Source organism: Buteo buteo, chromosome 23, assembly GCF_964188355.1.
Source record: "Buteo buteo chromosome 23, bButBut1.hap1.1, whole genome shotgun sequence".
Lineage (NCBI taxonomy): Eukaryota > Metazoa > Chordata > Aves > Accipitriformes > Accipitridae > Buteo > Buteo buteo.
This window is the reverse complement of record NC_134193.1, coordinates 17729413-17750037: the sequence shown is the minus strand read 5'-3', so window position 1 is coordinate 17750037 and position 20625 is coordinate 17729413. Positions and strand designations below refer to the sequence as shown.

The following is a 20625-nucleotide window of genomic DNA, read 5'->3' as shown; positions in this document are numbered from 1 at the left end:
TGGGACATCACCACCCTCCCGAGCCTGCCTGCACCCATGCACCCCAGCCACCAGCCCCGTCCCGCACCCTTACCATGCACCACAACATCAAACTCCCTCTGGTCCTGCCCCACTGCGTTTGCCACCAGGCAAATGTAGCGTCCTGCGTGGGCCACCTCCGCCTTGGGGATGCGCAGCCGCTTCCCGTGCTCCGTAAGCAAGATCCCATCCCTGCCGGCCACGGGCTGCCCGTCCTTCACCCACGTCACCGTGGGCGGTGGCGTCCCCACGGCCTCACACTCCAAAACCGTCTCGCCAGCCTTGATGACAGAAACCTTCCTCAGGGCTTTGCTGCTGCCCTGGATCCTTGGCAGCGCTGTGGGCAGAGGGACACAGGGCGGAGGTGACGCTGTAGCAACTCCCTTGGCCGTACATAAGCGGACATACAAACGCCATCGGTCTGGATGGCGGCAGCGGGAGGGCGAAGTAAACGCGAGTGGGTGCAACTGGTGCAATTGGGCTGCTAGAGTGAAAACCAGCTGCAAGCAGCTGGGAGCCAAGAGGAAAGCTGGAGGGGCAAAGGTAGCCCAGCTAGCAGCACCCTTTCCAAAATTCCCAAAGCAGCAGGGAATGGCTGCAAGCTTTTGGGTCCAGCTGGACCTTGCATTGAGAGAGATCATGGCACATTCAGCCACCCCCACAGGCCTTCTGTATCTCTGGGGTCCCCCAGCTCACCGTGCACCTCCAGACGATGCTCCTTGCTGCTGCTGCCGGCAGCATTCCTGCACTCACAGGTGTACGTCCCCGTGTCCGCCAGCCGTACCTTCTCGATGTACAGCATTCTCCCTCCCGTGGACACCAGCTTTGGGCTCCCGGGCTGGGTGGAGAGGGGCTCACCTGCCCGGGGAAGGAGACAACAGCATCTTCTCAGGTTCCCAGCAGGACCAGTTCCCACCCAGAAGCTGGATACTGCTCAACATAAAGCACTCCTTGCTCCAGGGAGACCAGCACCTGTCTGGTGGCTCAACACGTGTGTGGGGAGGGATGAGGCTGAGGAGCAGGTCCCTACCGTCCTTCCACCAGCTCAGGGTGGGGAAGGGGATCCCCTGGCACTTGCAGGCCAGCCTGACGGACTGTCCCTCCAGCACGGACAGGGTGGCGGGCTCTGCCGAGGAGAAGGACGGGGGCACTGCAGGGGATGAGAGAAGAGGAGCAGCTCGCTGATGGCACTGGACAGGAGAAGAGGGGCAGCTCCCTGCTTGGCTACACACCACCCACAGCTCCCCTGGGCTCCACATAAAGAACCGGCAAGCCTCCACTGCACTGGCTCCATGTGGAAATAATAATCTTGACTCCCCAGCTATTAAACGGACGATGCTTTTAATTGCACGTGGCCTACAGCAGAGGATGACCGAGCATCCCGCGCCAGCCACACAGGCAGGCCAAGCCCAGGTTGGCCAGACACAGCCTTATTAGGTAGCACTGCTCGCTGGGAAGGTTACCTAACTCTTTCCATTATCAGATGCTGTTCTCTGTTGCTCATAAATACAGCTGGCTGGAAAACGGTAACTCCTTCCCATGAGGGATATCAGTTTGTAGAAGAAAAACCCTAACACCCAGAAACCCCTGAAAAACAAAAACAGCAGAACCCAAACAATCCACCCGAGCCAGGACGCCAGACGTGCAAACGTTTCCCTGGGAAGGGATCGCAGGAACAAGCCCGGATCAGGAGAACTGGATTTTCTCCACTCCCTGGCTGCCTGCCTGCAGGACTTCCACCAACTGGCCGAGAGCATCCCCGAGAAAAGCCAGACCCTGGCTCAGCCCCCAGCGCTGCAGACGTGCTGAATGGGCCGGGAGGCTGTGAGGATGCTCAAATCAAGCAAGAAAAAGCAGCTGGTGCCCGTCCTGGCAGCGGCCCGGAACTACCACTGGCATCCCCCCAACTTGGGCAGGGGGAGAGAAAGGGGATGACACCTGCAGCGAGCGCCGCACTGACAAAGTGCAAAAAAAGGACAGAGAAGTCCTGGCAATAGTATGGAAATCCCTCCACTCTCCTGCCCAAATTTTGGAAAGACACCTCTTCTGCATCGTCACTGAAATCTCCCCCCAAGTCTCATGCAAACATTGGTTTTTTCCCCTCTGACACCTGTTCTGGTGAGAATTCCCTACCACCTCCAGCTCCATCGTTTTGCAGAGCTTTAATATTTTGGGCTTAGTGTTTTCCAAGCCAGTCAACTACCCCAGCTACATATTATACATATAAACAAATAGTATGTAATATAGTATATATGTGTGTATACGTATATACACGCACACATGCTATATTTGTCCCTGATGGGCTATTTCGGCCACAGTGGCCCTTACCCCACACGTCGAGGTTGTAGTGTTTCTCTGGGTGTCCAGGTGCCTGGCACGTGTACCTGCCCGCATCCTGCACGGTGGCTTGCCCGATCTGCCAGAACAAGCAGAGACACTAAGATGCTCTGCAGCAGAGCTGGACCCGTGCAGCGCCTCCACGGGGGGATTTTGTGCCAGCACGGGGATGGGATCAGCATGAGGGGTGGGAACGGTGCTGAGCCACAGGCAAGAGGGAAGGACACCCCCTCCCTCTGCACCCACTCTCTCCCAAAGGTGGGGAGGGGGCGATGGGGGTCTTCACGGCCCTGTTTCCTCTCCCATCCTCTGCAATCCTCTGAAACGTCACCTGGAGCATGGTCCCCTCTGCAGACAGCTGCACGCCTGGCTTTGGTGTGAGTAAGTTCCCATCTTTCAGCCAGCGGGACCCCCGCGGGGGCACCCTGGGAGCCAGGCACTCCAGGGTCACCGGCTGGTTGACAATGACAGTGACGTTCTCCTCCTCGCCCAGGGTGGTGGGGGGCACTGGAAAACAGATCGACAGGGCAACACCTTCCCCAAGCCCCCCCACCTTTGGTACCCCTCTCTAGGGCTGATCCCCCACAGCCCTGCACACTTGCAAGGGGACAGCGGAGCAGCCCCATAGTCCCGAGCATCACCTCCAGCCCCACAGCCACGCGGGCAGGCAGGGGCTGGGGATGCAGCGGGGTACTTACACCGCACCTCGAGAGTGGCCTCACGTCTGTCCTCCCCCACAGAGCTGCTGGCTACACACGTGTATGTCCCCGAGTCCTGGAGGTGAGCGGTGGGCAGGGACAGCACGTGCCCATCGGAGAGGATCTGTGCTCCCCCCAGAAAGAGCCCAGATGAGCATGAAACCAGAGCTGGGCTGCAAGCCGGCACGCAGGAACAGGGATGGGTGGGCATAAGCCTGCCTTGAGCCCATCCTCATCACACCCTGGGGACCCTCTGCCCACCCGTGCCCCTCATGGCCAGAAAGCCCAGCGCACGGCTGACCAGGTCCACGCTCCCATGGACCAAATGCAGGGGCAGGTCTGGGCAATGACGCATCTGCTCAGCTCCAGCAATTGTGGTTTTTTTTTCAAAGCCAGAAGAAGGAAAAGGAACATCTTCCTGGAGGGATGTCCGCAGTGAGCCCCCCACTCCCAGAGGGGCCACCTCACCCACCTGCGGGCCACCCGCTGCCATGCTGGACACCAGATTGCCATCCTTCAGCCACAGCAGCACCGGAGCTGGGGTCCCCGTGGCATTGCACTCCAGTGTCACCGGCTCATTCATCATCACCGTGACGGGGCTGGGGCCAGCTGTGATCTGCGGAGGTACTGGGGAGGGAGCGGGGAGCAGAGAAATGTCACCAAAGGACAGAGTGTGTAGGAGAACCATGGCATGGACCAGGCAATACCCATCCATGGGGCCGTGGTTTTCTGGGACATTGTTTGGGATAGACATGGAGGATTGCATGGCTGGAATGGCAAACGTGTCAGAGGACAGGGGCTCTGCTAAAACCATCTTCCAGTGACATGTCCCGAGGGCTGGGATGGCCCCGTTGGACCCACACAAGCACGAGAGGTCCTGCAGTCCTTCCCACCGCGGACTCACCGATCACCTGCAGACTGTACCAGAGCTCGGTGACACCAACCACGTTGGAGACCACGCAGCGGTAGCTGCCGGCATCGGAAAGCTGGGCACGCTGGATCTCCAGGCGCTTCCCATCCCTGGACAGGGTCCAGTTCGGCCCAGCCAAGAGCTGCTCATGCCCCTTATACCAGGCAATGTCTGGAGGGAAGCAGGGAGCTGAGCTGTAAGGAGTGATGCTGCCGCTTCTCTCACCGAGGGGACCCAGGGAAAGCCCCAGGGGTGTGTGAGCAAGAGCCGAGGGAGAGGACTGACTCACTGGGAGCAGGCAGCCCTGAGGCCAGGCACTCCAGGGACACCGTGCCGTTCTCCAGAATGGCCAGGTCCACCGCACTGGGTTCGATGTTGGGAGGTACTGCAACCCAGCGCACATGGCCGTCGGCTCCACGCAGCCTGAGCCGGCTGCAGCCGCACGACGCGGTGCCGAGGGGCATGGCTGGGTGCGCCGGGGGGCTCTTGGCACATGCCAGGTCCTGGGAGAGCAACAGCCAGGGCCCCCCACTCTGGGAGGGCACCGCATCACTACACGGTGCCACTGCTGTTCCTCAAGTCAGCTCGCAGATTTCTTGCCCCCTGGGATGAGATATTCATCCTTCCCAGGGCAGGGGTCTCCGCTCCCTGCCTGGTTTCTTACCCAACACCTTCAGCGTCACATCCTGCGATGCTGACCGAGGGGTGGTCTGGCCAGAGGGACTGGGAGTAGTCCCTCCACCGGGAAGCACCCATCAAGGATGGATGCTATGGTTTACTGTGGTGTCAGTGGCCATCAGCTTTCAGGTTGAGACCGGCGAAGGGCAAGATCCCAACGGATCAAGCCAGTGGCTCTACACCTCCCAAAAAGCAGGGCCAAGAACACCCACTCCTTTGGCTAGCCGTGTCCTCCCCGACGCACGGCATGGATAGCAGGTCTTGCCCCAGATGCTGCACTCACCTTGCACCGAAACCTGCACCTCCGCCTGGGCCACCCCTGCCCGGCTGCTGCCCTGGCAGATATAGACCCCTTCGTGGCTGAGCCCCACGCGAGTGATCAGCAGGGTCCCACCGTCCTCAGACACCACCACACCATCCTGTTCACCCAGTGGGTGCCCGTCCTTCAGCCACCTGCGAGGAGGGGGGCGGGCAGCCAGTCCTTAGTCTGTCCCACCACCCCCTGGCCCCCATTTCTGCCCACCGAAGGAGTGAACAGTAGGGTGCTGGCAGCGAGGACTGTCCCCTTGTCACCTGGAAAGGGGCTGGCAGTGCCCAGACCGCTGGGAAGAGCAGGATCCCAGGGGCAAGGAGCAGGACTGATGCCTCCCATCCTAAGGGACACCCCAAGCTGGGGTCTCCATCACCCGTCCCGAGCTCCCATCCCGATCTCTGCCGCAGCTTTGCACGCTGGGCTGCAGAGCACCCCCAGGGAGTTACGCAGCCCCTAAGGGAGCTCAGGGGGACGTGGGCAGGATCCTCCCCACTCTGCAGCACTCACTGGATCTGGGGTGTGGGGACGCCCATGGCACGACAGTGAATCCTCAGGGAGTCGTTGGCGACAGCCGTCAGGTGGCTTTCCCCGTCGCCGATCAGGAGCTGGGGGGGTGCTGGGGGGAAAGGGGACCTCAGGCTGGGGCCACCCTCGGACCCTGCCACAGGGAGCGGCCAAGGGCTTGGAGGGTGCAGGACCCCGGTGGTACATGAAGACCCACAGCCCACGGGAGGAGCATTTTAACCAGCGGACACGAACCTTGGACGTGCAGGCTGTAGCTGAGCGAGGCGTTGCCCGCGGCGTTCGTGGCCGTGCAGGTGTAGAGGCCGGTGTCCGTCACCTGGGGCTCCACCAGCCGGAGGGACCCCGAAGGGAGGACGCTGTACCTTAGGGGAGAGGGAACAGAAGAGCTGGATGGGAGGAACAGCCATGTCCTCCGTCACCTCTCTCTGGGCAGGAGCTAAGGGCTGAGAGCTCACCGTTGCCTTGAGACAGGTCCCCAGGGCCACCTCCTGCACAAGGAGGGCAGCAGAGCTGTCCACGGGTGCAAAAATCCCTTTGCTCAGCTCCTGGGTGAGCTCAGCACGAGGCAGCGGTGTGAGCCACCCACCCGGGGGGACGGGGCTCCCTGCGGAGCGTGGCCCCTGCAGCTGGAGCTGGCTGTGCTCTCGCTCCCAGCACCGTCTGTGCTCCACAGACATAACATCATCTCAGCCCACGGCCTCCAAGTCCTCCCCGTGTGCTCCCATAAATCACCCAGGCACAGGAGGACAAGCCAGCTGAGAGGTGGAGAGCAGCACAGGTCAACCAGGAGCAGCCATGGGAAACCAGACAAGAACGACAAGGCAACACAGTCCCTCAAGAAGAGCAAACCCAAGATGCCTTCCTGCTTCTCCAGGCCACAGCAATCCTCAGGCGCAGGGAAAGAAGTGACTGACCCCAAGATCAGGGCCCATAATTTTAGGGAGCCCCTTCCAGCGTGGTGTTAAAGTGCTGAATAAACAGGTCCTGCTTCTAAGGGGGAAGACCAAGGCACTTGCTAAAGACATATCCAGCCACTCTCCAGGTTATCTTCTCTCATCAAATGGCATGAAATGACTGTCCCATTGCTGCCATCAGCCTCAACGCCATCAACAAATGAATTTGGCACTCCAGAAGTCGCCCACTGGAACAGAACTGGCCTTTAAACCCACGTTCCAATGCAGACAAAGCCACCGCCGGGCTCACAGCTGCGTTTCTGCCGAACTTTGACCCAGGAGCATTTCGATGCCTAAAGCCCATGAAGTCACCCCAACGCGTGGGTTGCGAGAGGCAGGGGAGGCTGCAGCACCCGCGGCCTCCCCGGCTGCCTGCCCTCTCCACGCTGCTCTCCTCCTCCTCCAGACCTCAAAACTCCTCCTCGGTGCCCTGCAGCCACCTGGGTGTGGAGCAGCGTCGAGCCCTGGTCCAACCCCTCCCGCAGGGATCCGCCATCCCCAGCACCGTGACGGCACCAGGCAGGAATGTGCACGAAGGCAGACGGGCGAGCGGGACTGGGGAGCTGTGCCGGAGCCGCCTTCCCTTCCCGACCCCAACCTGTGTCCGGGGTGAGTGTGCAAAGGGTCAGGAGCAGCTGCTCCATCCCAGCAGATGTTTATATGATGGAAAAAAACCTGGTGATTCTTGCTCTGCTCTCTTCGAAGAGCAACACTAATGCTGTGCTGCTCAGCTGTCTCTGCTCCTGCCAGAGCATTGAGCATCAGCTGCTCAGCACCAGGGATGCCCTTCATATATCCCCACCGCTGCTGCCCTTCACGGACTCAGCATCCCTCCGGCGAGACACGCAGCACCGAGAGAGCACGGCCCCAGCACCCACAGCCCTCCTTACCTCGCGGTGGCGAGAGGCAGCGGCTGGGACTCCTGGGTCCACACCACCAAGGGAGGGGGGTAGCCTTGGACCTCGCAGGGCAGGGTGGTCTCCTGCCCAAGCACAGCCAGGATGGTTACGGGGTCTGACGCCTGCGATCCGTTCACACCGATCCTGGGCTTCGCTGGATGGAGAGGGAGCACGGCTGGTGCAGGAACGCCTCAGGTGCCCCACAGCCCTCGTTGCTGCTCTTCCCATCCGCGAAACCCATCTGGCACCCGGCTAGGTGGCCCAAGGAAGCTAGGCGAGTCCCCAGGTCACGCTTTCCCTGCCAACCACCCTCTGGAGGCATTTTTACAAGGAGCTGGCGCCAGGACCTGTCCTGGGCACTCACTGCTGACAGAGAGCTGCATCTCCCGGCTGGAGAAGCCTGCCACGTTGGTAGCTGTGCAGAAGTAGGTCCCAGCGTCCCCAGGGGAGGGCAACGGGATCAGGAGGGTCCCATCAGGGTCAAGGTGGTAGCGCGGACTCAGCGAGATGGGCTCTGTGCCCTGCAGAGGAAAGGGAAGGGAGGAAGGAAGACAGCAGAGACTTTCCCATGAGCCGAGCATCCCAAGGGCAAGAAGGCGGCTCCGGATCCATCAGAGAAAGCTACCTCCGGTCCCGGCTTCCCAGGGCATTTGGTGCCACCTCCTCGGGCAGCCACAGCCACACTGGAGAGCTACATCCCCTCCAAACACGTTACCCCCCACCCGAGGGTGACCCACAGCCTGGCTGGGAGGAGGACGTCAGCCTGCCTCCTCCTGCCGCCTACCTTTGCCCAGGTGACAGTAGGAGGGGGCACACCAGTGGCATTGCACCTCAGGGCGATGCCCACTCCCTCGGTGGCGGTGATGAGGGCAGGGCCAAGCTCAATGCTGGGAGGAACTGGGAAGAAAGAGAAGCACCTCATCCTGCGCGGCCAGGGCCGTGTCCACCAGAGAGAGCGGTGCTTTGGTGCTTAAGCAGCGCAGAGGGCACCCGTCCCTCTTCACCGCAGAGCCGGGACGCCTGGTACCCTGCCACTCACCGTGGATGACCAGGGACACGTCCTGACGGTGGGAGCCAAGGGTGTTGGTCACCTCGCAGGTGTACCTCCCCGCGTCCCCCTGCGATGCCTGGTCCACGTGCAGGCTCCCGTCAGCCCGGACGGAGTAGCGGCTGCTCGGGGCTACCTGGGCATGGGCAGAGAGCAGAAAGCAGGACAGACGGAGGGGTCAAACATTACCGTATCGCCGTGTCTTCGGGGCATATTAAGAAACTGATCCTTGAGCAGTAGGAACATCCTGACGTGGTGATAAACCCATGTTACCCTCCCAACCCAAATGCTCCCCTGGCATCTTTCACCAACAGCTTTGGCCCTGGGAGGTTGGGGCACCCATCGGGCACCAAAGCCCCTGCCCCAGGGCCGTGCTGGTGGCTGCCCACCCACCCACCATCCCAGCGGGCGCGGAAGCCTCACCGGCTGCCCGTCCTTCAGCCAGCGGCGGGCTGGGAACGGCCTCCCGGCCAGGATCACGCAGGGCAGCGACACAGGCTGGCCTGAGAGCGCACGGACCACAGGGGATGCAAGAGCTATTTCTGGGGCTGCTTGAAAGGGGGGAAAGGGAAACAATATTAATTGGAGATAAACTGGCCAGGAATGCTCAGAACAGATCTGGATTGCCTTTCTTCCAAGGTCCAGACCTTGGCTCAGCACAAGCCGGCTCCGATATTCAGCTCCCCCAAGAATTTGGGGATATTCGTCTACAATTTGGGTTCAAGCGCATGTCAGTACATTAAGCCAAAGATGTGGAAGGGCATTATCCAAGCCCTGCACTGGGGGGGGTTGCCGAGCATTCACCACGGCCGGCTCAGGAGCAGACGTGGCTGCACGAGTCTGGCACTTGCTCACCACCAGCACGGCCAGCGCTGGCGGCGGCCGGGATCAATACACCAACAAAAGCACGTGAAAGCAAACCGTGTCCGGTGACCGTGAGCTTGACCTCCGCTTGGATTTTCCCAAACTCATTCTGGGCTTCACAGATGTAGATGCCTTGGTCATCCAGCGAGGCACCTGGAGCACGGCAGGGAGAAGCCTGAGCCTGGTGGGGCTGGAGAACCCCAAGCAAGGTGCAGGATGGGGTGACACCATCCAGCCCCCCCACCCCGGCCCCGATGGGTGAGAGACCCTGCAGCACTGGAGGCTTGCAGGCTGTTACAGCACAGCTAAGTTTGCACAAGTAAAAAGCGCAACTAAACCCACTCCGTCAATGCTTTACTGCTGCAAAAATGGGCATGGGGGCTAATCCCACTGCTGGGACACTGGCCTGCAGCAGGCAGGGGAGAGCACCCAAGGGTGCACCCAGGCGGGACGCCCGCCTGTGCTCTCCACCACGCCAACACACGCTTGCACGCTCAGCTCTCTTACTGTCGATGAAGAGCTCGGCAGCCTCCAGCTCGCTGGAAACACCACGCGGCCCGTGCCAGCCCGTCACGGGCTTCCCATCCTGCCGGGACCAGGTAACCCGTGGTGGGGGAGAGCCCTCGACGCGGCACAGCAGGCTCACGCTCTCCCCGACCTCGACCGCCGTGTCCCCCAGGGGCTCAGGAAAGTGAGGGGCAGCTGAGGAGAGAGCAGCGGAGAAGGGTCTCAGGCAGGTCCGATACCGCGGCTTCCCCACAGCGGGCTCTGCACGTAGCCGAGCCTGGAGAAGAGACAGGGCTGCGAAACCCACGAGCCAGGTGCCTTGAAAGGTTATGAGACTGACTTAAAGCGTTTGGTTTTTTTCCAAAGCTGTTATAGCCTTTGCAGTTTCCATCTCTTCCAGTTATACTCAACGCCCACCTGGCTCAGCAAAACCTCCTGCATTTCTCCACCTTTAACTGCTTCAAGCCTTACTGCCCTCAACTCAGAACCTCCTCTCCTCCTCCTCCCCAGGCTCTTCCATCCTTTCTGCCTATGGTGGGAAGCCCTGAACATCAGGTGGGGTACCTGGCTTTTCAGACACACAGAAGCCAGCCCCCACCTCCACCTAACCCCACTAATTGCACTTCGCACCCCCGGTCTTGCCCCAAGCCATCACGTCCCATGCAATAGCATCTGCGCCACTCTTCTGCCGCTTCTTGAGCCTCTTCCCTCCTAACCCTGGGGAAATCCCACCAGGCTTCAGCCCGCTTGTACTGAGCACTGACACCCCCATGCTGGGAAACACGGGAGCTGGGGGCAAGAGGAACCTTGGGAAGCAGCAAGCAGGAGCTGAGCCTGGGAGGGACAGCGGTGGAGATAGGCTCGAGTGCTCGGTGGCACCCAAAAGGAGAGGCAAAGACTTACAGCCCACGTCCAGCACAGTGCCGTCAAAGGCGACGCCGGCCTCACCGAGAGCCTCGCAGACGTATTGCCCCGCATCCTCCTCCCGCAGCGCCTGCAGCCGCAGGACGGCGCGCTGGGTGCCGGGTGGGAACGTCGCCACCGCCTGCTCGCCTGCCCAGAGAAACCCCCCCGCATCAGCGCCCTGAGTGCCTCTGGGGGTCCCTCCCGCCGTCGGTCCAGGGGACCCCACGTGCGATGTCCCTGCAGGGTGGTGGAGAGCCCCCGGTGCATGGGGAGGGTTTGCTCCCCAGGTCCAGCCCAGTCTCACCTTTGTACCACGTAACGTAGGGCGGGGGGACCCCCAAAACCCAGCACTCCAGGGTCACGTCTTCTCCCACGAGTGCCTTCAGGCTGGGCGTCACCGCCAGGATTGCGGGAGGCTCTGTGCCGTGGGGAGAGGGGCAGCTTTGGTGACCCCCTGCAGTGCTGGTTGTGGTGCCGTTCACCCTAAGGGGACCCCAGAGCCCTGGGAGCTGCCCCCCAACACCCTCCATCACAGACAGCCCCATCCCTCGTGTGCTGCAAGGTCCGAGCCAGCAGCCAAGGGACTGCAAGGAGGGATAATAAATCCCTCCTGCGGCAGCTCTGAGCCCGAGCCCTTCCCGGGATGCTGCCGGCCGGTGGGAAGCAGGTACCGGTGAACTCCAGGGTGATGACTTGCTCGTCCCAACCCAGCACGCTGCTGGCGTAGCAGCTGTAATTCCCCGCATCCTCTGGGACGGCAGCCCTGATGTGCAGGGTACCCTGAGCATCCGTGAAAACCCTGCGGCAAATGGGGAGAGAGGGAGAAACGAGCCCTGTAAAAACAGAGCCGATGAAAAAATGTGTTGAAATAAATGAGCAGGCTTAAGGCCATCCTGCACGCGTGCTAAGTGCTGGGCATTTGATAGATGTGGGTTAGCACTTAAAGCCAGCTTTATCAGCTGCTGCAGGGAAGGATGTTACTTTGAACCGGGGAAAAGCATTGAGAATTGGGCTTTTTCATCTCCAAAGCAAAAAAAACTTTCCCCAAAGCCCACTCCAGCACTCCCAGCCTGACACAGGAAAGGAGGCGGAAGCCAAAAAGCAGAAGAAATTAAGGGGAAGCACAAGGAGTATTTTGAGACTTGAGCACACAATGGGCGTGCAGAGAACCTCGAGTCCCCCTCGGTGGGGATGGTGACCTGGATAAGGCAGAATGGCTTAAAAATAAATATATGAAATTAAGGCTAGCAGCTTGCCAACCGTCTCGGGTGCACAGGTTGGGGATATTGCAATGCCTTCCTCTTTCCAGACCTATGGGCAACCCCAAGCCCCTCTCCCTCACCCCACGCACCCCTGCAGGGGTGGCACAGGGAGGACGAAGGCACCCACGTCCCCCCTAGGTTACCTCTCGTCCTGCTCCAGCACCCAGCCCCAGCGCTTCCAGGTGGTGTGGGGCGGGGGGTGACCCCCAGCCGTGCAGTTCAGCCACAGCTCCTGGCCCCTGCTGAAACGCTGGGGGCTGGCGTCGACCTTCACCCACGGTGCCTCTGCACAGGGTTGGAGAAGGGTTCAGTCCCCGGGTGCCGTCTACCACCCACCCACGGGGCACGGCATCACCCGGGCCAGGGTCCCACGTGGGGCAGAGCCTACCCCGGACGAAGAGCCAGAGGGAGGCGGTGGCAGTGCCGTGGGCGCTGCGTGCCACGCACTCGTACGGACCCCCGTCCCCCGGCTGCACGCGGCTGATCTCCAGCGAGCCGTTCCGCAGCAGCCTGGTCCGGCCGTCCCCCGGTTGCGCCGCCTTCCCATCCCAGCTCCACGTCAGGTTGTAGGGCACGTCGCCCAAAACCGGGCAGGACATGACCACGTCTTGGCCCGGTGAAGCCGTGATGTTGCCTGGGGCTATGAGACGCGGCGGCGGCTCTGCAAACACGGCACGCCGGGGTGAAATGAACCTGTGCCCACACGCAGACCTGGAGACTCGCGGGCACCGAGGCTTGGCACGAGCAGTCCCCACCTGAGACAGAGACGTAGGTGTGAGCCCGCGTCGCCCCGAACTTGCTTGTGGCTGTGCACTCATAAAACCCTTCGTCACTCTTGGACACCGCAGGGATCAACCAGCTGATGTTCCCCAAACTCCTGCGAAAAGGGAGAGACTACGGGGTCAGCCCAACCCTGGGGCTGCCATGCTACCACCCTGCTCCAAATCCCTGGGACCTTTTTTCCATCCGAGTCAGGCAAAGGGGTGCACCCCCACCTCCCGTAGAAATGTCCCTTGGGATTTTCCTCTGCTGCCTTGGGATGCTCAGAACTTGCAGGCACCCAGCCGGCACACAGCATCCCCCCAGCCAGCGCAGCTCAGGGGGCTGTTGCTGCCCACACGGATCCATCGTGGAGCCCACCGGGCCAAACCAGAGGCTCACCTGAAGAGCTGCTCTTCCCCGAGCTTCATCCTACCGCGGCTGAGCTGCAGGCGGAAAGGGATCTCGCTCCGTGCAGAGCAGGAGATCAGCTGTGGCTCACGGTTGTAAGCCTGGATCTTGCTGGAGATGTTCACTTTGGGTAGACCTGGAAGTATTTGGAGGGACACACACATATAACACTCTTCGGGAGCTCACCAAGAGCTGCACTGGGAAGCAGGATTAAAAAAAAATAAAATACCCCAGCAGAAACCAAAGCAGAAGCGGTGCTGGAGCCTTTGGTCCCTTCTCAGCACCCCTGGGGACTGTGGGGACCACTCACCGGGGACCACGCTGCTGTAGGTGACCCCGGAGAGGCGGTGCAGGGGGTGGCCCTGGGTGTCTTCGCCCTTCACCTTCAGCAAAAAGTCACCCGGGGGGACGCGGAGCAGCGAGCCCACCCAGAGCTGCCCCGAGGAGGTGTTGGAGAGGGGCCGCGCGGGCAGCGAGAGGAGGGCATGGCCGGAGGTGTTGAAGAGCTCGATCTCCTGCAAGTGCCCAGGCGGCTTCAGACCGGTGCAGTTCACCACCACGGAGATGGGCAGACCTGCAGAGGAAGAAGGGAGAAAACAACCCAGCCGCGTTCCCAGCTGCAAGAAGCCCGGACACAGCACCCACGCCCCCGGGCCAGCACCAGCCTCACCCTGCACTGGCCGCTCTCCAGGCTGGTTGGCACCAAAGTCCAGCTGGGTGGAGAAGCTGGCTTGAAAATTAATGGTGCTGATGCCGGTGATCCTCAGCGAGTGGCGGCCGCTGCTCTGGGTCTGGAAGCGGAACGAGAGGCACGTGCTGAGGGCAGGGGAAGGGAGAGGCGATGGGGACGGGAGGAGGTGGCGGCCAGCCCCTTCCAGCCCGCTCGCGCGTCCTCTGCCAGGCTGGAGGTGGACGGGAGAAAAGCCCACGGCTGGCAAAGCCTGGCCAGGTAAATATCCATCAGGGGACGGGTAGGGGACAACGTGCGAGGGCTCCCACTAGCCTACCGTGACCGACCACGTCCCTGGCTCATGGGGCTCCACAGCCACCACCATGGCGGAGTTGGGGATGCTGAGCAGTTCTTTCAGACCTTGGCCGTTCTCGAGGGCCTTTCCTGCAACAGTGAGTGAACCTCTGGGATGGGCAACCCGGGTCCAGCCTCTGGTCCCTGCAGCCAGCCAGGACCCCCCTCCCTCGGGGCTCACCATGGTGCAGAGCCCATCACACAGCGCTCACAGCCTCGGCAGCAGAGAAAACCCTCCTAAAACCGGAGGCAAAGCCAACCCGGGAGGGCAGCAGAGCAGACGCACTTGGTGTTTAATGAGGACTTTGCAGCTCATTGCTTTTTTATTTAAGTTTTCAGCACAGGGTTTGGTGATCCCCATGCCTACAACCTCCCATTTTTCCTGTCATGATGGCTCTCCAGGAGGCAAAGCATCACCCCTGACCCGTTCTCCTCTCCTGGGCTCCTACCTGTCGGATCCCGGACCTCGATCCCTGGGGCAGGACCGCTCAGGGAGATGGTGACCTCCTTCAGGCTAGAGTCAAAGGGGACTGGCCACGTGTGCTCCCCACCATCCTCGTGGTCCGTGGACAGTAAGTGGACTTTGGAGGCCTGAATGGCCTCTTCCACCCACTTCAGCACCTGGGGGCACATGGGGGAGGATTAACACAGATCCCTCCTCGCCACCAGGCACGGCCGTTTCAGGGGCAGGGCTGTATTGCACTGGGCCAAAATCCGAGGCACGGCTGCAAAAGAGTTCCCCGGGCGAAGGGCCAGCCCCAGCCGGGTCTGGGGGGTGCCAGCACGAGGGTGGCACGGGGCGGGTGGGCAGGAGGGGACAGCCCTGGCTGAGCCCCTCTTGCTACGAGCAGGTGCGAAAGGAATTGAGTAATTTGGTGTCATTGTTATTGCCAAGTGGCTTCTGCTCAGCCGCTCGGAGCAGATGCGTTATTACCCCACAGCTCGCTCATGGGAATAGAAACCATTAAAACACGCAACTGCCGGAGGTTGGGCAGGGGCTGTTGCTGGGAGATGCTGCCCAGTAATGAGCAGAAAAGCACTTTGATCTTCTTCACGTCTCCCAGGTTTCGTCCCGGTCGAGAGCTTCAAGGACAGGGAGAGGCAGAGAGGCTCCTCTCCCTGCGGCCGGGCCACCCGCCCGATTCCCAGGGTGCCGACAGCAACAGGAGCACCCGATCTTCGGCCTCGGCCCCGAGCAGACACCTCCCCTCCGTGGCAGCAGGCGAGTCAGCTCACCCCAAAGATCACGCAAGACCCCAGCAGCAAGCTCGAGAACAACCAGCCTTCTCCAGCCCTCGCTTTGCTTCAGGCTAAAGCGGGGCTCCCGGAGCAATTTGGTGGTGCCTCGGGCACAAGGATTAACCCAGGGGAGAATATAAGAGCAGCCGAGCTGGGCTGGACCACACGCGCCTCGGCCACCCCGTCCCTGCTCCCGCAGGTCTCCCCGCTCACCTCCGTCACCTGCTGCTTGTCCAGGTGGAAGATCTGCCCGGAGCTGGTGGCGGCGATGCGCTCGTACACGCGGTACCCGGGGTGGCTCCTGTCCCCGCAGTCCCCCGTCAGCACGAACACCACCTGCCACGGCAACGGTCCCCGTAGCATCATGTCCGTCCCAGGGAAGGGACGCAAGCGGCATCCACCAGCCCCCGGTACATCGAGCCAGCCCGGGAGATGCAAAATTCATCCCGCTAACAGGCAACGTAAGGGGGTTTATCGCTGCGGCTCGTTGCCAGGAGCTGCCGTTGTGCCGCTGCGGCGTCCGCCCGAGCCGGCTGTCGCAGGAGGCCGGCGGGCAGCGCTGCTCACCTGGGTCTGCTTGTGCTGCAGCAGCCGCAGCAGATCCTCCTGCTGCTCATAGTCCTTGGCCCGAGCATCCGAGAAGACATAGATGAAGGAGCCGGGGTGCGAGACCTCCACGGCCAGCCTGATGGCTCCCACGCTCATCTCCGGGCAGTCCCCTCCGCCCTGCGGCACACAGGGAGGGACGTGGCACGGGCACCAAGCCAACCAGTGCTCAGCCCTTCCCCGGTGGGCTCCCAGCAGGATCCCACCCGGTGTCGGCTCGTGGGGAGAAATTGCACTGGTTTGCTGGAGTCACAGCCCAAGCGCAGCCCGAGCAGCGTGATGGTACCGCAGGGACACGCAGGATCACGAGGACCCATCCCTGTCTCACCGCTAACGATGATTAAACCACCCATTTGGGGATCCAGACTCAGAAGCCCCTGGCTTCCCACAAACACCTTTAGCGGCCACATTCATGCCCACCCCAGCCCATCACCCCTGACATGGCAGGAGAACCGGCCACCCCAGGCCAGCGCAGAGGCACAGAGAGGACCAGCTCCCACTTCCACGGGGCTTTGTAAAGCCGCAGCTTTACACCTCCCACCAAAACTCAGCTGCATCCGAAGGGAAACGCCACGGGGATTTAGCAATGCACGGGAGGCAGGGCAGGATCAGGGATGGATAAAGCATTATTAAACTCCCGGAGAGCATTTCAGCTGGCAGAATGCAGCTGAAATAGTTTTTTTTTTCAAAAATAAAAAAAACTCAAACCATTTTCAGACAGCACGTCTAGAAGAAGAGATTTTTGGTTCCACAGAGAGTTTGTGCAAACTCTCCCGGGGGAAAACATTCCCACTTTGGGACAAGAGCTGTGAACTAAGAGCGCTTTGCCCCATCGCAGGAGCCCGGGGCACAGCACCAGCGTTACCCACCCTCTCCCCGCTCCCACCCCGCTGTGGTCAGCCTCCGGCAAGCCCAGTTCAGCCCTGAGCCCCTGCCACACTCCCGGGGGACGCCAGCCCCGGAGGGGAGCGGGGATTGATCCCACGACACACCACCACGCAGGAACGCAGGGCCGGGCTTCCCACCAAGCGCCGACGTGCCGAGCCAGCCACGGAGCAGCGCCGCGGGGCCGAGGACGCCTACCTGGACGTGGAGCTCTCGCAGGCGCCGCTGGAAAAGCCGGGGGTCCGCGGTGAGGGTGGCGGGTCCCACCTCTGCAAGCACACCGACACCGTCGCCTCAGCCCCCCTGACCGCCGGCACCAGCCTCCTCCGGTGCCACGCTGCGGGTGCTCCCAACCGCCCGCCCTGCCTGAAACGCCCTTACGGGACCTGCGAGACTCAGGGTTAAGCATCTACCCTGGCTTGGCATCGAGCGAGACGTGGATTTGGGCAGACCGGCCCCGCGCCTGCCCCGGGAAAGCTTTCCCCAACACACCGGGTGGTCCCAGCCAGGGTGAGCTGCAAACCCAGCACCCTTTTCTGCTGCAAAGCGATGTAGAAACCCGTTTACTGGCTCTGCCTCCTTCCCCGTCTGACTCCAGCAATTTTCATTCAAACTCGGCTTTTCTGCTGAAAATAAAGCCTTGGTCTCGCTCTCCTTGTAGGGGGGTCAGGGCTCTTTTGGAGAGCAGCTGCTATTTATGGGTGTGCACAAAAATCCCGAGGCAAAGACTGGGACAAAAAGAAATTATTCTGGTATTGCAGTGAATTACCAAAACCTCTTAGCGAGTGGTGCTTTTTATTGAGGCGACCTGGAAGCACATTGTGGACTTGTACAGAAATGCTCCCCCATGACTAGAGCAGGGAGATCGGAACAGGCTGGAAGTAGAAGAGCCACCCACAAGTGGGTGCCAGCAGCACTGGGATTAATCCGGAGAGCAACGGGTGGCCCTGTGTCCGCAGGGTGGCTTAGGGATGGAAGCCCCTGCCCAGCACCTTGCCCTCGAGCTGCGGCTCATCCCGTGCTGCCATCCCCACCGCAGCCGTCACCGGAGCATTAAAAACTGGGAAAAAGGACAGCGCGGGCACTTTGGGATGCGCACGCTTCAGCCCCAAACCCGGCCAGAACCGCACCCCAGCTCCCCGCAGCCCCGTCCCCCGGCGGGACGCGTGCCCTCACCCCGTCCCAGCCGTACCTGGGTCGTGGAAAGGGACCAGCGCGTAGTTGCTGATGGGTTTCGTGCTCCTGCTGAGCGTCCGCTCCAGGATGCGCGAGGCCCCGTCCATCACCTGCACCAGGTCGTCGTACATGGAGCCGGTGACGTCGAAGACGAAGGCTAGGGTGGTCCCCCCTGTGCCAGGAGGGGGCTCGGCGAAACTGGGGGCCAGCAGCAGCCAGAGACTCACAAACACCCCTCCGTGGGGTGGCATCGTGGGGGACACCCTTAGGTGCTGGGGACACCCCTTTTATCCTCGCCCTGCTCCTTCCCCCAGACCCCTCCCCGGGCACCGTCCCCGCACCGGGGAGGGACACGGGGTCCAAGGGGCCACACGCGGTGGGGACAGAGCAGGGACCCTGGTTGGGGGACGCCCAGCCGCCCGCAGCTGCAGACCTGCTCCTCCAGCATTCGACTTCTGGGAGAGAGGGAGGGAAAACAGGACTTTTGGAGCCAGCGGCGCTGCAGGGAGGTGGGTGGGAGCTGGAGGAAGCCGGGATGGGGATGCGAGGATTGGGAAGCAGGTCCTGCAGCCCAACAGGATTGTCAGAAACACTGCCCAGGCCCCCTCCCAGACCCTGACAACCCCCCCCCCCCGCCCCCAGCCCAGGCTCAGCGAGCCCCCCGCTTTGTCGGGGGGGAGCCGGGGGTTAGGGGAGGACACGGGGGCTCGCAGCTGAGCGCTTGCGGGGAAACCCTGCCAAACCCACAGCGGGGGGGGGGGGGGGGGGGGGGAGGAGAACCAGCTGCGAAAAGGACCCCAAGGAAGCAACCCCCCCCTCTGCTAGGCAAAGGGCCCTCCCTGGAAAAGGGGTCTGCAATTGGGCTGGGGGGGGGGGGACACAAAGGGCTCTGGGGGACTTCCCAGCACAGCCCCCCTGCCAGGAACAGGGAGCAAACAGCCACGCAAAGTGCGGACAAAGCTGGAGCCGGGACAAGGGTTGGGAAAGGCAGCCCTTGGCCGGGAAAGGCAGCCCTTGGCCGGGAGCGCTGGCCGGAGGCAGCGGGGCTTTTCCTGGCTCCCCTTGAAGCGGAGCGCTGAGCTCATGGCCGCTCCGGAGGGATGCTCCGCTCTTGCTCAATTCCCCCCGCCATGGGACCCAGGGAGCGGCTGCGGCCAAGGGCCGGCTCCAGGTGAAGCTGCGCACCGAGGGCCAAATCCTGCCCCAGGCTGAGCACCTCCTCTGGCCCCCAACGTCCCACTGGCATCAGCCCCGCTCCTCCCAGACACAGGGACTGGGGGAGATTAGGGACCACCCATCCCACATCCCCACAGACGGGACAGTGGGACCCTCTTGTGCATCCCTCTGCCACACCATGTCCCTACAAGCCTGGGCTCAGCCCAGCACAATCCCAGGGTGGGCAAGAACCCCCCCCCGCATTGCAGCAGGGCAGGGGGGGCATCCAGATGGCACCTCTGCCCCATGGGGCTGAGCCAAGAACTGTGCCAGTGGCTTGTCCCCCTCCTGTCCCACAGCCAGGGCTGGAGGCTTGCATGCACTCACTTGCAGCCCCTCGTTCCCCCCCCCCCCCAGGCTTGGCACCCCCAGCCTCCCACTCACTGCAAGCTCAGGGGGGGGTCTCCCACCCCACAGTGCCCCCAAACCTACCACAGAGCACCCCCAGCCCCTAACCCTGCACCCCGCCAAGGAACACCTCTCTCCAACACCGCTGGCACCAAAAAACCCCAACAGTTTCTCCCCATCACCCAATTAATCCCAACCAGCCCTCCGCACACCCACCAGTGCTCCCAGTCCCAGGAGCACCTACGCTAGCTGGGCTTTAACCCTTTCCTTGCTGGGGGGGGGGTGTTAAAGCACAGCAAAGCCAGGCACAGCCTCTGGGTAACTGCCGCGGTTTGGAGTCTGCGCCCGTCCTCACCTGCTCCCCAGCACGGGGGATAAATCCCCGGGTGCCCCCGCCGTGTGCTGGCACAAGGCACCTCCGAACAAAACCTCCTGTGCAAACACAGCCTCCTTGTTTAGACCGTTAGGGCATCTCCCCTGGCCTCCCGAAAATAATTAGTCAGCCTCGTTAGGAGAGCAAACAAACGAAGATGGGCTGGCAGGGAGGCCTCTGCGGCGCTCGTTTCCGGAAAACTTGGCAGGGCAGAATGGCAAACGCGATCCCACTGCACGTGAAAAGCCTAATCCAGGCTGTGAGCACCCCTGCTTGCCCAGCCAGCCGGGGGGGGCTGCCAAGGGGCACCTCCGTTCTGGGCCGTGAGGCACAATTACGAGATATTAATATCAAGCTTCCTCGGTAGCCGTTGCGTGCCAAAAGCCACCCGATGGCTCTCAGCCCGCTGCATCCACTAGGGATGCTCGGAGGAGACGGGGACAGCGCAGGCGGGCACGGTACAGCTGCAAGCGGCTTTGCTGCACAAGAGAAGTAGAAGGCTGCAGGTGCTGGCGCGGGGGGATAGGACCTGGCAGAAGAAAAGCTGTGTCCGGATAAGGGAGCTGGAAGGAGCGGCGTTACCGGTGTGGATGGTCCCTGACGTGCGCCAGGCTTGGAGCTGAGACCTGACAGCTCATCACACGCGGGCCCAGCGCCCAACCGTGTCTGCC

At 61.9% G+C, this 20625-nt stretch overlaps 1 protein-coding gene across 3 annotated transcripts in view; it reads right to left on the bottom strand.

Annotated features, from left to right (window-relative positions):
• The window catches only part of HMCN2 (hemicentin 2), a 38607-nt gene extending 20109 nt beyond the window's left edge, over positions 1-18498 (bottom strand). The window contains exons 1-35 of one of the 3 annotated variants that reach the window (XR_012654192.1): positions 18035-18498; positions 17041-17111; positions 15919-16077; positions 15565-15687; positions 14562-14733; positions 14096-14202; positions 13759-13879; positions 13399-13662; positions 13080-13224; positions 12674-12795; positions 12307-12579; positions 12062-12203; positions 11328-11455; positions 10961-11074; positions 10654-10803; positions 9751-9945; positions 9235-9396; positions 9027-9086; positions 8803-8927; positions 8371-8515; positions 8116-8228; positions 7696-7852; positions 7323-7485; positions 5714-5841; positions 5462-5570; positions 4925-5094; positions 4253-4348; positions 3958-4134; positions 3526-3680; positions 3054-3177; positions 2687-2862; positions 2347-2434; positions 1049-1168; positions 715-876; positions 74-355 (exon numbers count right to left, since the gene is read on the bottom strand). Coding sequence is in view for 2 of the 3 variants with exons in the window: in XM_075056112.1 (XP_074912213.1) it covers positions 74-355; positions 715-876; positions 1049-1168; positions 2347-2434; positions 2687-2862; positions 3054-3177; positions 3526-3680; positions 3958-4134; positions 4253-4348; positions 4925-5094; positions 5462-5570; positions 5714-5841; positions 7323-7485; positions 7696-7852; positions 8116-8228; positions 8371-8515; positions 8803-8927; positions 9027-9086; positions 9235-9396; positions 9751-9945; positions 10654-10803; positions 10961-11074; positions 11328-11455; positions 12062-12203; positions 12307-12579; positions 12674-12795; positions 13080-13224; positions 13399-13662; positions 13759-13879; positions 14096-14202; positions 14562-14733; positions 15565-15687; positions 15919-16077; positions 17041-17111; positions 18035-18269 (5233 nt within the window). In the remaining variant the exon portion in view is untranslated. The remainder of the gene's footprint in view (positions 1-73; positions 356-714; positions 877-1048; positions 1169-2346; positions 2435-2686; positions 2863-3053; positions 3178-3525; positions 3681-3957; positions 4135-4252; positions 4349-4924; positions 5095-5461; positions 5571-5713; positions 5842-7322; positions 7486-7695; positions 7853-8115; positions 8229-8370; positions 8516-8802; positions 8928-9026; positions 9087-9234; positions 9397-9750; positions 9946-10653; positions 10804-10960; positions 11075-11327; positions 11456-12061; positions 12204-12306; positions 12580-12673; positions 12796-13079; positions 13225-13398; positions 13663-13758; positions 13880-14095; positions 14203-14561; positions 14734-15564; positions 15688-15918; positions 16078-17040; positions 17112-18034) is intronic. The other 2 variants (XM_075056112.1, XM_075056113.1) reach the window with 2 other exon arrangements.
• Positions 18499-20625: the final 2127 nt, after the last annotated feature.